The sequence below is a fragment of the Tamandua tetradactyla genome, chromosome 21, assembly GCF_023851605.1.
Source record: "Tamandua tetradactyla isolate mTamTet1 chromosome 21, mTamTet1.pri, whole genome shotgun sequence".
NCBI classification, from domain to species: Eukaryota; Metazoa; Chordata; class Mammalia; order Pilosa; family Myrmecophagidae; genus Tamandua; species Tamandua tetradactyla.
The window spans coordinates 42,395,729-42,410,586 of NC_135347.1; the positions used below are offsets into that span (position 1 = coordinate 42,395,729).

Genomic DNA, 14,858 nt, shown 5'->3' on the forward strand with positions numbered 1-14,858 from the left:
TATTAAACTCATTTTGTATAAAGAGATCGGTGTATTGTAGTACTATGCTTAGGATATTAGTACATCTTAGAATTGAGTTATAGGATATAGTGATACATAGTGCAGATACCTAAAGTTTCCTCATGCATATGTTAAATCATTTTTTAATTAATTTTAAAATCACCAAGCATAAAAAAAAAGATATTTTTATCCAAAGGGTTGGAATTACTGGGGAAGGGGTTGAGAAAGAAAACTGAAAGGAAAAAATAGTGTTAACTGTACTTGTGAGCTTATAAATCAAAGAAAGCAGTAGCCAGAGTGCTCAGATGTATGTTTAACAGCTATGGCATCAGACCTTTCCTTTCTATTCCATTCCTAGCCATTTGAAAACAATTCATGAAGGTCTCCCTGGCATGCAGCTGAATCATCAGTGATAGTGTGCCACACACTTAATCTACATCCCTGGTGGTGTGTAATGTTTGTATTTAAGTCAGCTAGAGCCAGTCTTTTACTGCCAGAGAGATATTGCCCCCACTGCCATCAAACCCATTCATTAGCTTTTCTTTGGTAGGAAATGCAAGAGATGCCAACATTTTCACAGGCAAAAGGATTACTGTCTCCTCTAGGAGTGTGTCACTGTTTCATCTATTTAAGCAATAAACTGTTCCTTGAATTTGAGGGTTTCTAGAGATTTTGTTTTGAGTCTTAGCTTGTGTATCTCATACAATCTCTGTTTCAAATGATAATTTTAAAAAATCTCTGACACTTTTGTTTATTGCATTTCAGTCATTTTGTGTAGAAATTTGACATTGAATGCCCCTTTCCACCTCTGAATGCATGCACACACCATTGTTTGCTACAAGTCACCTTTTGCTTTGCAAATAAATACATAATGTGTATGACATTATATTACTGAAAAAATAACACTAAAAGTATTGGCATTACAAATAGACCACATAAACCAAGAAGTTTCTGCCAAAGGGTGAATTAAGGAACGTGTTGCCGATTGTTTCAAAAGCCATATCCTTTTCATTCTGGACTTCTTTTAACTTTATGATTTCTTCCTTTAAAATAAGCTCCTTCTCTTCAAAAATTATTGTGCTGGAAGTTTTTTTTTTTAAGTTTATGTTTTTGAAGACAATTTGGGAACATTTTTTCCCAAGAATAATGACTTTGGTGCAAAATTAAATAACAATTACATTGAAATAAATAAAATCCCATAATATGCACTTTAGATTTGTATTTCTTCTTAATTATGCTGAACCATTAATAGAAATAAGAGAACCAATCGAAGTGTTTGGAACTTTGACTTTTAATTTTAAATCGGAGCAGTTTAGCTTAATCACTAGCATTTAAATAACATTTCAACAAATGCAACTGTTTGGAAACTACAGCAGAGACAGACAGCCTCCTGCCTGTCTTGCAAGGGTTGATTTGGAAGGCCCTGAGGGAGAAAAGATTGGAGTTAGGAGGTAAAACTGAAGCCATTGTGGAAAGGAAGAAGTTACACTCTTCCTGTTATGACAGGAAACGTAGACAAATGTGCTTCCTGAGCATTTGCTCAGCAGGGAATGAAGTATTCTTTGACCTTTACCTTAGGTACATTTTGGCTTTGTTGAACTAGTAAACATGTTTTTGCCCCCAAAATTTTAGTCTGGTATCTGATTCTTCTCAGGTTTAAATGATATATGTTATGTATATAAAGTATGGAGGAACAGAGATATTTATGTCATGACTGCTTCTTTTGATGGATTTAGAATGTAAATCAGTCCTTTAACAGAAAGCAGATCTGTGCAGGATATGCAAAAAGTCAAAAAACTATATTTTGTTATAATCCTCTCTTTTTAAGAATCAAAAAAATTCCCAGACTTAAAAATGGATCAATTAAAACCTTTTAATAATTATAGTTTATCCTTCTTCCCTTTTCTCACGTAGAGAGATGTATCAGAAATCAGCTGTCACACTTTCAAAACCCAGACTCTGTAGGTTTGTTAATAAATACTCTCATTTATTAATATGATTAATTTATTTAATTGCAATCTAACCCACTGTGGATTACTTTCCCTCAAAATATTGTGCAATGCACAATATTTGAAGTTTTATTTGGGGTTTTAAGCTATTAGTATCTGGTGAAGGGTTGATCAAGTTTTAAATCCCAAACTCTTAAGCCCCCTAGTTTAACATTTTATCACGTTCAGAATTTTAGGAACTACTGCTTCGAAACCCTGCTCTTCGGAAGTACTACATTTCAGTGAAACAGGGCTCAATTTGCTTGAGGCTAATGAGGACAATAGTCCTCTTTGCAGCAGAACACACTGCTGTCTCATCCTCGCAACTTACGCTGGAGGGTTACAAGCACATGGCAGCAGTCTGGTTAAAAGAGTCCCTCACAGCTCTTTAAAGAGCCTTTCATTTAGGATGGCAGGCTCTGTCATTGTATAAAGGAGCGCTTGTGTAGAACACAAGTCTGCAGTGGCATTGCTTCCTCCCACCAAAAGTAATCATCAAGCTTGAAGCTTGCAAGCCTTTTAATGACAGACTGAATTAAACAAAATAAAATTGAAGAGGAATACTTTGGAACAGTTGTGCTATTACTTACTGTCAGGAACAAGTCAGGGGAAGAAAAAGAGCATTGAACAAAGGCATTTCTTTTTTTCAATCAGAGATTGTCGCTGCAGATTCTTGACTCCGTCCCTAACCCCTTAAACACATAGGGAGACCTAGTAGCTTAAGGATTACACACTGAATTTGTATCTACTAACTGTCTGTCTTGTCACTCATTAGTCATTTGGTTTCTTTAAACTGGGAGGAAACTGAGATTATCTAGATGGGGCATAAGGAGAAGAAGGGAATTTTAAACCGCTTCCTGACATGAGGGTTATATTAATCATGACTCCATTTGGAGAAAAAAAATGGTAATACCTCAAAACTTTGAAAATAGAAATTAGCTGGGCATCCTAGTCTCAAATATATGCTTAAACAAAGAAATAATTATTATTTTATGAGTTAACGAAATTATTTTTTAAAATTCCCATTTATCTAGCAACTAAGGTTCAATTAAGATCAGGCCCGAATTCTCCAATTGGTAGAAAAAAGAATTTGAGATCCATATATAGAATTGTTGTTGCTTCCAATTAGGGATGGAGGGGTTAATTCCCTTTTTGCATTTGGAGCTAGGCCTAAATTATTAATACATGTGGGTGCATACCGCTTCCAAAGATTCTTTTACTTTATTTGTTCAAAACCCTTTCTGTTAAGGTGCAAGGACTCCCACAGTTAATACAGCAGAAAAGTTCTTCTGAGATGGCTTTGTGAATGGGTCCAGGGGAGGGGGCTGCATAGAGCGGGTGTGGGGAGGTGGAGTGGAGACTCATTACGAAATGCCCTTTTCGTTCCTCCGTAGTCAAACTAACGTCCCTTACCCTTTAGGAAACGATACTGGACTCTTCCTCAGTTTGGGGGACTTATTTACATTTCCTGTGTGTAAATCATAGGACAACTTTTTTAATTCTCTAAGCTACATTGAAGAAACAGATCTCCGTTTGCTACCAGCAAAAATACATTTTTTGTGAAATTTAAACAGACATCCATAAATACAGAACCAGTGTGCTCCCGTCCGTGCACACTTGTGGTTCTTGCCAACTTTAGTGGGAATGGCTTGAGCATCTGATGGCAGAGTTGGCTGTGTGGTCCCCAGGAAAGTGGTTTTCATTTACTGTTGGAACTTAGAAAACCAGTTTGTATATATAGGTTTGTTACTTCAACCTAGAAAGCTGTCCTTACATTAGTTAATGTTTATGCACTACTCTGTACTCAGTAGACCTTCTGATGATTCTTAGTGTAACATTAAAAAGAGAGGCAACATTGACTAATAGAATGATGAATTTTGTGTAAAGATACATTCTGTTTCTATTTCAACCAGTTACTGGTGTTGTGAGCTAAGGCAATTCATGTCTTTGTTTGCAGTGTTCATCTGAGAAATGGTAACAGATGATAATCTGTACTAAAAAAATGGTTTCAGTGAGATGCTATCAAATGTAAAGAGGTAACTTACAAAGTCTTCAAACTCCTTAGAAAAAAGTCATCAAATAAAGTCAACACTCTTATCTAAAAGTGGAAGTATAAGAAATAAAATATGTTCTGATTTTACCAACAAACTCACACTCAAAAAATTAACCCAGTCCAATTTTGCTCCTTCTCAATTTTACCAAATTTCTTATTGCAAATTAAAATGACAAAAACCGACTGTCCTTTCTCAGTGACAAACTTTCAATTAATATAGTCTCGGTATACAAAGAATTGTGTTTTCAGCTATCCATTTTGGATTCCCCTCCCCCCCGAAAAATGTCTGTTTCCACTATCCATCTATCCATCCATTTACTCAAGAAATAGCCAAGTGATTGATCTTGGACTTCAGGTTATGACTATGTGCAAGAGATGGTCCGTGCTTTCAAAGAAAGTCCGGAGTCTAGAGGAGAGAGACAATTCTAATCTATACGTAAGCAAACAGTGGTAACACAAGTAAACAGACCCTAAAGAGACTAACCTTTACACTATGTAACAGGAAGAGGCTGAGCCTAAAGCATCAGTCAGAAAAATCTGCCTACCTTGTATAGTGCTTCACAGTCAACAAGTCAATTGCACTTGTATTACGACCCTTAGTTTGAGTCTCATAAGAACTCTATAAGATTCCTATTATTACCTCCATTTTACAGATAAAGAGACTGCGGTTGAAGTAAGTTAAGCAGCTTACCCAAGGGTAGACGGCTAATAAATGGCAGAGCCCAGGTTTAGTTTTCAATTCCTACATTTTTGCTTCTACACCATACTGCCCCAGTAAGGATGCATATAGCCTGCTTTTTGAAAAATATGTTGGTAATGTGAATTTTCTGTTGTATCAATCTTGGCAGTTATTTTTTGTGTATTTTGATCACTGTACATCATTTAATGTCATCTACTTCAGTTCTTTTCAGTCTTTTGTCTCACTTTTCACTAAAAAGAGAGTGACCCATTTTATTTCTTGGAGTATGGAAATTAAAGGTGACTATGATAAGATATTATTGGCATTGGCTAACTAAAATGGGAGACTAAATTTTATAGTGTGAGACTGCAGAAACAGATGCTGCTTTGAACTATATGGTCATTCCCTCTTATCTTTCCCTTTGTCTGAAAGTCTAGGCCACGTAGGTGAAGAATCTGAACATCTAAAAACTGAAATGAATCTCTTAAAGGTCTCTAGTCCAGCCTCCTCCTTCATTCAGGAGCACCGTCTATACCCACGTCCCTAAACAACTCTACTTAAATGGGTCCAGGAATGAGCTGCTTCCTGCTTTGTGAGACCCAGTCCACTCTTGGATAGTTCTCATCGCTAGGCTTTCCCCTATTTTAAACCTCCCCACGATTTTCAACAATGCTTTCTAATTCTGCTCCATAGAACAACCCAGAATAACTCATCTGCCTCTTCACATGGTCACAAGTCTTCAGACATTTGCACGTGTTTAGTATGTTACTTTTAACTATTTTCCTGAGTTAATCCTAGATTCCCTCAATGGTTCCTTCGTGCAGAAATTGTTCTGTTTGCATCTTCTAAATGCTCTAATTTCGTCGATACCTTCTTAAAATGTAGGTCTCGTAATTGAATACAGTAACAAAGTTGGTTCTATTGAACAAAAAGATCAGTAGGATAATTACTTCTCACTGTAGAACACTGTAACTTTATATCCTTTTCCCAAAATCAGCTACTAGGTTAATTTTCCTCCAACCTGAACTTGGGTAATTATTTTTTTTCAATAAGAATTCAGACTGTAAAATTAGCTCTGAATGTTTCATCTAGTTGGTTGTGACTCAGCTCCTAGTCTGAAGAGGGAGCAATTAATGTAGACTCTACCACCTATTAGGTTAGCTCTGTCACCACAATTTATGTTACATACAGATCTGATAAGCATGCCTTCTACATCTTCTTCTGCATCAATGATAAAAGTGTTACCAGGGATAAGGAAAGTTACTGGAGCCTTTGACACTTTTCAAAATAGACTTCTCCTTAAACCTAATACTGATTAATTAAGTTCTCCAACCATATTTAAAACATCTAAATTGCTATAAATCAGTCTCAATTATAATTTTGTGTATATTTTATCAGATATGTGTTCTTTGAAAATCTCATCTGAAAGTTCAGTAAATTTTTGCTTCACCAGTGCAGTCATCCAGAATCTTTTAGATTATTCCCTGTCTTTCTCTGCTGTGCTTATAAAATTAAATTTTTATTTTCAGACTTTTCCGTCCTTCCGGATGAGTCATTCAGGCAAGAAATAAAGACCACTTTTCTCTGAACTTTTTAAATGTTCTTTTCCTGAAGTCTAGAGCTTAAATATATTTCTCTCCAGACAAATTCCAAGATGGTGTAATTACTTTCTCTCAAGATTCCTGCCACTAACATGTTGAAATTTTTAGTAAAGAAAAAAAAATTCAGAATCCTTTTTGAGAGATTAAACAGTCAAAAAGACATATAAACAAACAAAAAAAAAGCAGAAAATAATGTTGAGGCATTCAGACTTTAAAGTAGTGTATTTCCATCCCATAATCTATTCATTCAGCAAGCAGTCATTGAACCACTGGTGAGAATCTGTGAGGCTTTAGGGAACCCAAAACCCAGCAAGGGAGGCACACTCATAAACAACCAAATCTGTTATATTAGAATAAATCTCATTATAAGGATTTGTAAAATTGCTACAGGACCACAGTGAGGGAGAAATGGGTTTTATCTGAATGTGCCGGCAAAGCTTGATAGAAGAAGTGGCATGTAAACTAAGCCCTGGGGCGCGATGGGAGCCTGCCAGTGGCCAGATGGAAAGGAGGCGGGGCATAATACCATGATCAGCGTCTACTGAGTAATACAGAGTAAGAAATACCAATATGGTAGGTTCCTTTCATATTCACCTACTATTATTTTTCTTTCAGTCCAGAGAAAATAATTGGTCAGAAAACAAAAGCTGAATTCGTCCAACTAAATAAAAAGACAGTCTTGGATAATTGGACATTACTAAAAATAACACTGTCTCGGTTAAGGAACACATTTTGTTTCAAATAAAGAAAATTCCTTTTAAGGATTAAGAAATTAAATGACTTTTTTTCTCCGGCCATGAGGAAAAGACATGAAAAAAGAAAAATGCATGTGTAATAGAATCCCCAACACCTGGCACAAATGTCTGACATAGAGAATCCTCAACAAATATTGCTTAACACAATGTCTAACATGCAGAAAATGTTCAGTAAATATTGCTTGGGATTATACTTTTATTTCCAAGAATAGATTTCCCTACTTTCTTTAAAATTAAATTGATTGAAGTTGTACTTAATGAATGTAATTTTTCTCAATTTCAAATTCTTGTTTCAATTTCTGATTCATAGCTTAGTGGGTTCTAGAGCTACCATCAATTAAGATCTGTGATGATTGCCCTTATGCTCAGATTTGAAACTCAGGGCCACAATATAAAAATTAATACTGGAATATCTTAGTACAGGAACATCATTACATTTGGGGCTCTTCAAAGATTCAAGAGATAAAAGGAAAAATATATAAAATGGCCAATGTCTACAGAGTAATTTTGCTTTCCCTGCATACATCACATATTAAATCTCTTTATTTCTAAAAAGTAACTGTCAAACTATACAGCCCACTTAAATAATATTGGTTTTGTTCTCTTCTCGATGCCCCTTGATTGTTGGAGTGGCTGGGAAAGAGAATCTCTTTGCTTCATGTGAAAACAGTTTTCCATTGCTACTAAGGTTCAAAATATGTTACTGAAATGGAAATATGGACTTGTCCCCATTTCCAACTGTTGTCAAGTTATGAAAACGTAATCATTACAATGCATTATTATATTTAAGTGTAAAAGCTCTGAATTGCATTCGTTGTCATTGAGTGGCATATTTTAAATGAGAAGTAATATCCCAGGTTCTTTGGAAAGCTTAATGCTTAGAAACAATTTTATCTAACTATGAACAAAGAGAAAGGCATTATAAAATACGTTTGGAGTATTCTATGAAGAATATGAACATAATACAGAATTAAATTTAGAGCAATTAAGAGTAGATTTTGAAGATATTTCTAAAATCCTTTAATATCATCATCATCATTTCAGTTTGCAGTTTTAATGAAAAGAAGCTATATGCACCGACTTTTGACAGGTATTATTAAATAAGCATGCATTATCTAGCAGTCTATTTTGTTACATAAGTAGTGAGGAACTCCTAAAAGTAAATATAGTTAGTGGCTTTAATGATTTTTCTGTACTGAAATGTACTTAGATGGTGAGTGCTATATTGTGCAAAAGTCTGGGGTTTGAGTACACAGAAACAATACTGTATTGAGACATCCCACCTACGGTATGTGGTCATGAAGTCTCATTAAAAGTAATTTTAGATATATAAACTATTTGGGCCCAAAGCTGTCTGCATTGGATGTATTCTATGGCCTGTTTCACAAATGAAATACCAATGTGTGCGTAGCATAACTAAATTACATCTAAAAGAAATATTAAAAGAAATTCTATATCTATAATAATTAATGATGATGTCTTGTCATCCATTCAAAAACAGTCTTTTTCAGCCTATTGTGAAAAATCAATAAAAAAGTTCCTGAAAGTAGTATAGTAATCAGATATGAAAATAAAACACTAACTATATTTTATCAGAAAGACTGTACTAAGACAGTTGATCAACATGAAACAGGTGAGGCATTGACAATTATAAAAACTGTGCAAGTTGAAATGTAAATAATGTATCTGAGGAGGTAATTGACTAACTGATTTAGACCAGTAAATACCTAAACACTGTATTGACCAAAGGGTGATCAGCGGAAATTTTAGACTTTTGCATTATCTTTCTATCAGGAACACAACAAGTTCAAATAGCTTTAATTAGTAGACACACCAAGCTACCAAGACAGTTGCAGTTTGTTAATACTTCTTTTCCTGTAAGTCATCTAAGAAAGGGATGAGAGCTAAGATTTATTGAGCATCTACTTTAAAATAAGCACTATGTTTGATACTGCATATACTTCATCTCGTACCATCCTCACAGCAACCCTAAAATTAAGTGTTCTCTCCATTTGGCAGATGAGAATTCAAACTCAGAGGGGTTAAGTGCATTTCTCATAACTGGTAAGCCCCAGAGTCAGCCTTCAAATCCAGAGTTCTCTGAATGCAAACCTCATAGTGTTCTTTTCTCTCTACGGTGCTACCTTTAATGCAAATGCGATAAAATAGTGTCGTCATAATAGAGTAAATATATACATTTGTCTTTTTAAAAATTCTCCTTGTGAGTTGCTAAAAAATTTCTTGGGGGGACTATAGTTCATAATTTTATATAATGAGCATCAATGTGGTATTTGCAAAAACTTCACCAAACACTTATACCACAGGTAGATCCTCACTATGTGCCCACATATGTCTTCTCTTTTAGGCAGTAGGGGTACAGCAGTGAGCAAAATAAAAATGGCACATTATATACACATTATAAAATGTGATGATGCTGTTAAGGAAAAATAAAAGATGAGAGGTAAAACAATAAACTTTAGCACAAGCGTAGAGAAATGAATACACTGAAGGTTAGATTTTCTTGTTGCTAGTCCACAGTTCCTTTCAACACATTTTTTTATTCAGGCATGTGGGCAGGGCAGACTCAAAATTCATGCTGAGGCTTCTAGTTTGGGCGACTATAGTTTGAGTTTATAGTGAAATAAGTAATATGGGAGGGGAAACATTACTCAGGGATGAAGATAGGAAGTTTGGGCTTTGTTTGAGATTCCTAGGACTTTCAGATAGATACAGGACATATCCATGGGGCACTAGATAAAGAGAAAGAGAAAGAGTGACAGTCTCGATTTAGGAATTACACAGAAATTGGTGGCAGATACTGAGCTGGCCTCTGCAAGATGGGTGGGGTTTGAAGGTAAGAAAGTAAATTAAACAGTCCCTACTAGAAATGATAGCTAAGTTTCTCAGCATTATCTAAAGGGTGTACCTCAAAAACCTGTTTGGAAGAATGGTAAGTGCTCCTCAGAGCAAATAAACAGTTTCAGCCAGCATCAGGTTTGGAAAATTGGTTAAACAAAGTTTTAAAAGGTTTCTCAGACTCCAATGAACTTCTTTTTTAAGGAGTGTTTTATAGCAGAGGCGTTTTACAGAAGACTCATCAGGAAGCAGCGGACTGTGTAAGGCAGGTAGTTCAGGATTTTTTGATGGGAGACTGAAGTGACAAGATGCAGTTTAACCAAGAGATGGTTTAAATTGGATAGTGAAATATGTAATATTTACATTGGTAGTGTTACCGGGAAAAGGTGATGGGTTCTTTTGCCTGATGTGCTCAGATGACCAATTCTTTGGACACTGGAGTTTTAGAGAGAAAAAGTTTATTACTAGGTATGTAACAGGAGAGTAGATGACCTATCAGCCCAAAATCTGTCTCCCTGGACTGCAGGAATTTTGATAGTTTTATTAGAGAAAAAAATGGGCAGGGTTTAGGGTAATGAGCACAGTGGCCCCAGATGATGTAATTAGAGGTGATCTAATTATTGAGCATGCACAGATTGATTACATGCTTAGTCAAGAATGTGTGTAAGAAAATGATGGCCTTAATTTAATGATGGGCTTGATTTTTAGTATTATAATGAGATATGGGTGACTTGTAGGTTAAAGTCTAAGCTACTGAGCATGTCAGGCAGGCCCAGTTTGGTTTGGTCCAGTCTCAGTTATCAAAATGAAAAGACTCTGAAGTTGAAAAACCGTGTACCTGGCTGCAAATGATGAAGGTTAGTCCCAAGGTTTTCACAATCATGAAGCAGAAGAGAAAGGCTGTACAGTCATTATCAGAGATCAAGGTAGCTGGGTTACAATTTTAGAGGTTTCAGATATTTTCTTCTGTTTATTCCAATGTACCAGAAAGCAAAAAGGAATATCTATATAATGATTCAGTAATCAAATTACTTGAATCCTGGTTTCTCGGTGACATCAGGATCCACTGGCAGGAAACATTCAAAGCTAGGAAAAGAACCACTTTAGGCTGCCCATCAGGAGAAAGGCGGTTGGGAAGGGTGACATTTTGCAGAGTAGGATGAATTGAGGAGGGAAGATTGCAGGCAAGGAGATCAGCTAGGACAGGCAGCTGCCAAGCTTCCCAGCAGTGTGGTGGAACCTGGATGACGAGGTCGCCATCTGGGAAATAGACTGGAAAGTGTGAACCTGAGACACATTGGAGGGGAGGAATTATGGGGCTTGGTAATAGATTAGATTAAAAGAAGAAGACGTCAAAGATAACAATAGAGTGTTTGATCTGGGAGAGGAGGAAAGATAAAGAAGGAAACCAAAACCCTGTGGTATTATGGCTAAAGAACTTCCCAGTGCCCCGCCGAATTTCTAGAAGACAGAACACAACGTTGTCTGAGAACACAGTCATATCCCTTCAAGGGCTTTCAATTAAATTGTAGAAGACTAAACAATTTCAGGATTCTTTTGAACACACATCTATAATGCTAAGTTCATAAGGTTATGGCCGGTCCTCAAGTGGCCAGAAAACCAGCTCCAAACTCATAGTTGGGAAAGACATTAGTCAGGCTGAAATGAATTTCTTTAATCTCTTCACTTGCTCAGGGAAACAAGAACAGTTTTCTGGTCACCTTCCTTAGCATGCCCCACAGTAAATCTTGCATGTATGGTTTCACAGTCAACAACAGGCTAGAAATCACACATTTTCAAATTCTAGGCAGAAGTTAGTTTGAGATTTATTTTGTTTTCCTTCCAAATGCGTTAGTGCCCAAAGGCTCTGACAACCAGTCATTGTTTTACCAAAGAAAAAGGTATGTTTAAAAAAAAATAACAAACGCTTGCCTGATTTTTGTTCTTAAAAAAATCAAAACCCCACGTTTGTTTTGTTTTGTTTTTTTCCAGGTGACTTTTACAAAGAGGAAATTTGGGCTGATGAAGAAGGCTTACGAGCTGAGCGTGCTGTGTGACTGTGAGATCGCCCTCATCATCTTCAACAGCACCAACAAGCTGTTCCAGTACGCCAGCACCGACATGGACAAGGTGCTGCTCAAGTACACGGAGTACAACGAGCCGCACGAGAGCCGGACTAACTCGGACATCGTGGAGGTGAGAGGGCAGGCGTGGGGAGCCCAGGCGTCGGCAGGGTCACGGGGTATTTGGTTTACACGCACAGATCATGCACTCGCACTCCACCTTCTTTTTAGTACGGTATTTATGCTCCGATGGATATACCCACAGCCATCATCCCTCTGTCCTTGCACCCACACCAATTCCACCTCTTCTTCTCTCCCTCAGAATGCAAAGTAAAGTGTACTATGTTAGGGACAAGGTAGAATCTGGTCCTTGCTGGAAATCAAGTGCCGGTATCAAATTATCATCCTCCATGAGCGTTCCTTGCCCATCAGGATATAATGACACTACGGTTCGGAACTGTGGTCAGGGGACAGCTCACTCATCCTTCGGGTTTTTTTCTGATAATTTCTTTTAGGTTTCTAATTGTTTCCCAAAATAACCAAAGGGAAAAAATGAGTTCATTCCAGACTTGCACTTCACTTTTTCATTGTCTCCTTTCTAACTCGTTGTTCCTAGTGTATTATTGCTGAAAGAGGAAAGATAATTATTCTCCTAGAAATATTTTTTCCCCAAAATTATATCACTTTATATACCAGTGAAAGCTGTTAAAGTCATGGAATCAGAAATCTCATGAAAATGAATTTCTCAATATTCACTTTCTTTTATCAAAGTTAATGTTATAATACTGCATTATTGTACCAAAAATAACTAAGCATCATGTTAAAACTCAAAATTTGTAAAAAATTTGTCAGTTTATGTAACATTTAGCCATACAATTTTGGTTGAAACTTTTTCAACATTTTCAGTATATATCCTGTTTGTATGCTATAGTATTCTTCATAAGCGATGAATAGTAAATCAAAAAGGAAGCGATATAATGAGAGATGTTCCCATCTGCCTGTTTTCCTTACCTCTCTGGTTTCCTTCTCTGTGCCTGCTTTCCCAGAATTAAAAGAAAAATAATAAATGTTTCAAAAGTATGCATTCAGAGTCATTTTGCCAAAAGTCAAGTCATTCTTGCATTGCTTAGACTGGTTCCAACAATGAGAAATACCTAGTGCTAATCCTAATCAATTTAATCTGCCTCCCACATTCATCTCCCCTTTAGCTGTCATAATTGTCTAAGACAATTGCTGTATTTGGAAGTTTTTCAGGTGTTCAGCTGACCAATTTTTTTTGGCCTAACAAGACCAAGAAAATAATTTCAGATAAACATATGTGAATAAGTAGATCTAATGTGATATATGCTTAAATAGTTTGAGATTTGCATTGCTGCAAAATCAATTTGGTTAGTTTTTCATTGACAAATGATTTGAATTGTGTGCTTGCTTTCACCTTAAATTCTTTGAGTTTGCTTACGAAGTTCACCTGCGATGTATTTTAGATGTCATTTTATTCATATGCACATACGAATATTAAAATACATGAACATACATGGATGTGAATGTAACTAGTCAGTTATCAAATGTAATAGGTGCTTTCGTGTGTGTTTATGTGTGTGTTTTCACACACATTCAACGTATGTTCCATAAACTCTATATTCCAGACTCCATCTCATGGTCAAAACAATTGCCATAAAAAATCTAGGTTAACAAAAGAATTAGAGTTGGAATTTGTCATTAGACTTGAACTGCTCTAGTCCTTATACATGATAAAGGTGGTAGAATTACATTGAACCAATTGAAAAATTTGTTGACTTTTTAAAATTTGCTTTTCTTAAAGGGGTTTAAAATCTAGAAAATTCATCTTCTGAGGGTTGACTGACTGTATACAAACCCTTTTATTTGACTTGCAGGGTGATTTAAAACCTCATGTGCTCCGTGAGACTTACATATCTTGGACAGATGGGTACCTGAGTGTCAGAGTTCTTTAAAGGCCATTAAGAGAGTACTGGGATAAGAATTAGAGGTCTTAGATTTGAACCCTCGTTTTGCATATCATGCACTGTGTATGTGTTGAGTTAGCTAACTCTCTGGGGTGAAGTTTTTCCTTCTCAAAAACGAAGGAGTTGAATTTGAAAATCCCTCCCAATATGATACCTTTTTGAAAAGAGATACGTTTAAAAGTGAGAAAAGCAGGGGCGGGCCGCGGTGGCTCAGCGGGCAAGAGTGCTTGCCTGCCGTGCCGGAGGACCCCGGTTCGATTCCCGGCCCCAGCCCATGTAAAAAAACAAACAAACAAACAAAATATAATAAAACAAGAAAATGTTTAAAAATGTTTCCCTTTCTTCCATCCTTCCTTCCTTCTCTGTCTTTCCTTCCCTTCCTCCCTTTCTCTTTAAAAAAAAAAAAAAAAAAGTGAGAAAAGCAGCAACTCCATTTTCTCAACAGAGTAAAGCTTCTGAATATCTAAAAAGACATTCTGGGGCTCCTAGGCCAGATGTAGAGACTTGAAGACGTCATTTTTCAGATGGACATAACATGTTGTGAGTCTAACATATTGTGAGTCTGTGCTGTTCAACTACCTGAACCACACGTTTCGCATATTTGGCTTTCCACATTTTAGTCGTAACAGAAACTATGGAAAAAGAATTCAAGTGGGACCCCTAAGTTTGATAAAATTTGCATCACCCCTTCATGGAGCATTTTTTCAAAGTGCAGATCATTGAAATCGGGACATTTAGTGGAGAAAATCAGAACCTGGTGGGAAGCTACAATTATAGAAAGTTTCCCAGGTCGTTCTTAGACACTCTGATGTTTGAAAATTTCTGCAGCACTAAGTCATAAAGTAGATTGGAGGCTTCAAAGAACCTGTGGCACATCA

At 36.4% G+C, this 14,858-nt stretch overlaps 1 protein-coding gene across 15 annotated transcripts in view; it reads left to right on the forward strand.

Annotated features, from left to right (window-relative positions):
* The window catches only part of MEF2C (myocyte enhancer factor 2C), a 165,393-nt gene that overhangs the window by 76,926 nt on the left and 73,609 nt on the right, over window positions 1–14,858 (forward strand). For all 15 annotated transcript variants that reach the window (XM_077139174.1, XM_077139173.1, XM_077139175.1 and 12 more), the window contains one exon: window positions 11,925–12,128. In XM_077139174.1, the coding sequence (XP_076995289.1) occupies window positions 11,925–12,128 (204 nt within the window). The remainder of the gene's footprint in view (window positions 1–11,924; window positions 12,129–14,858) is intronic.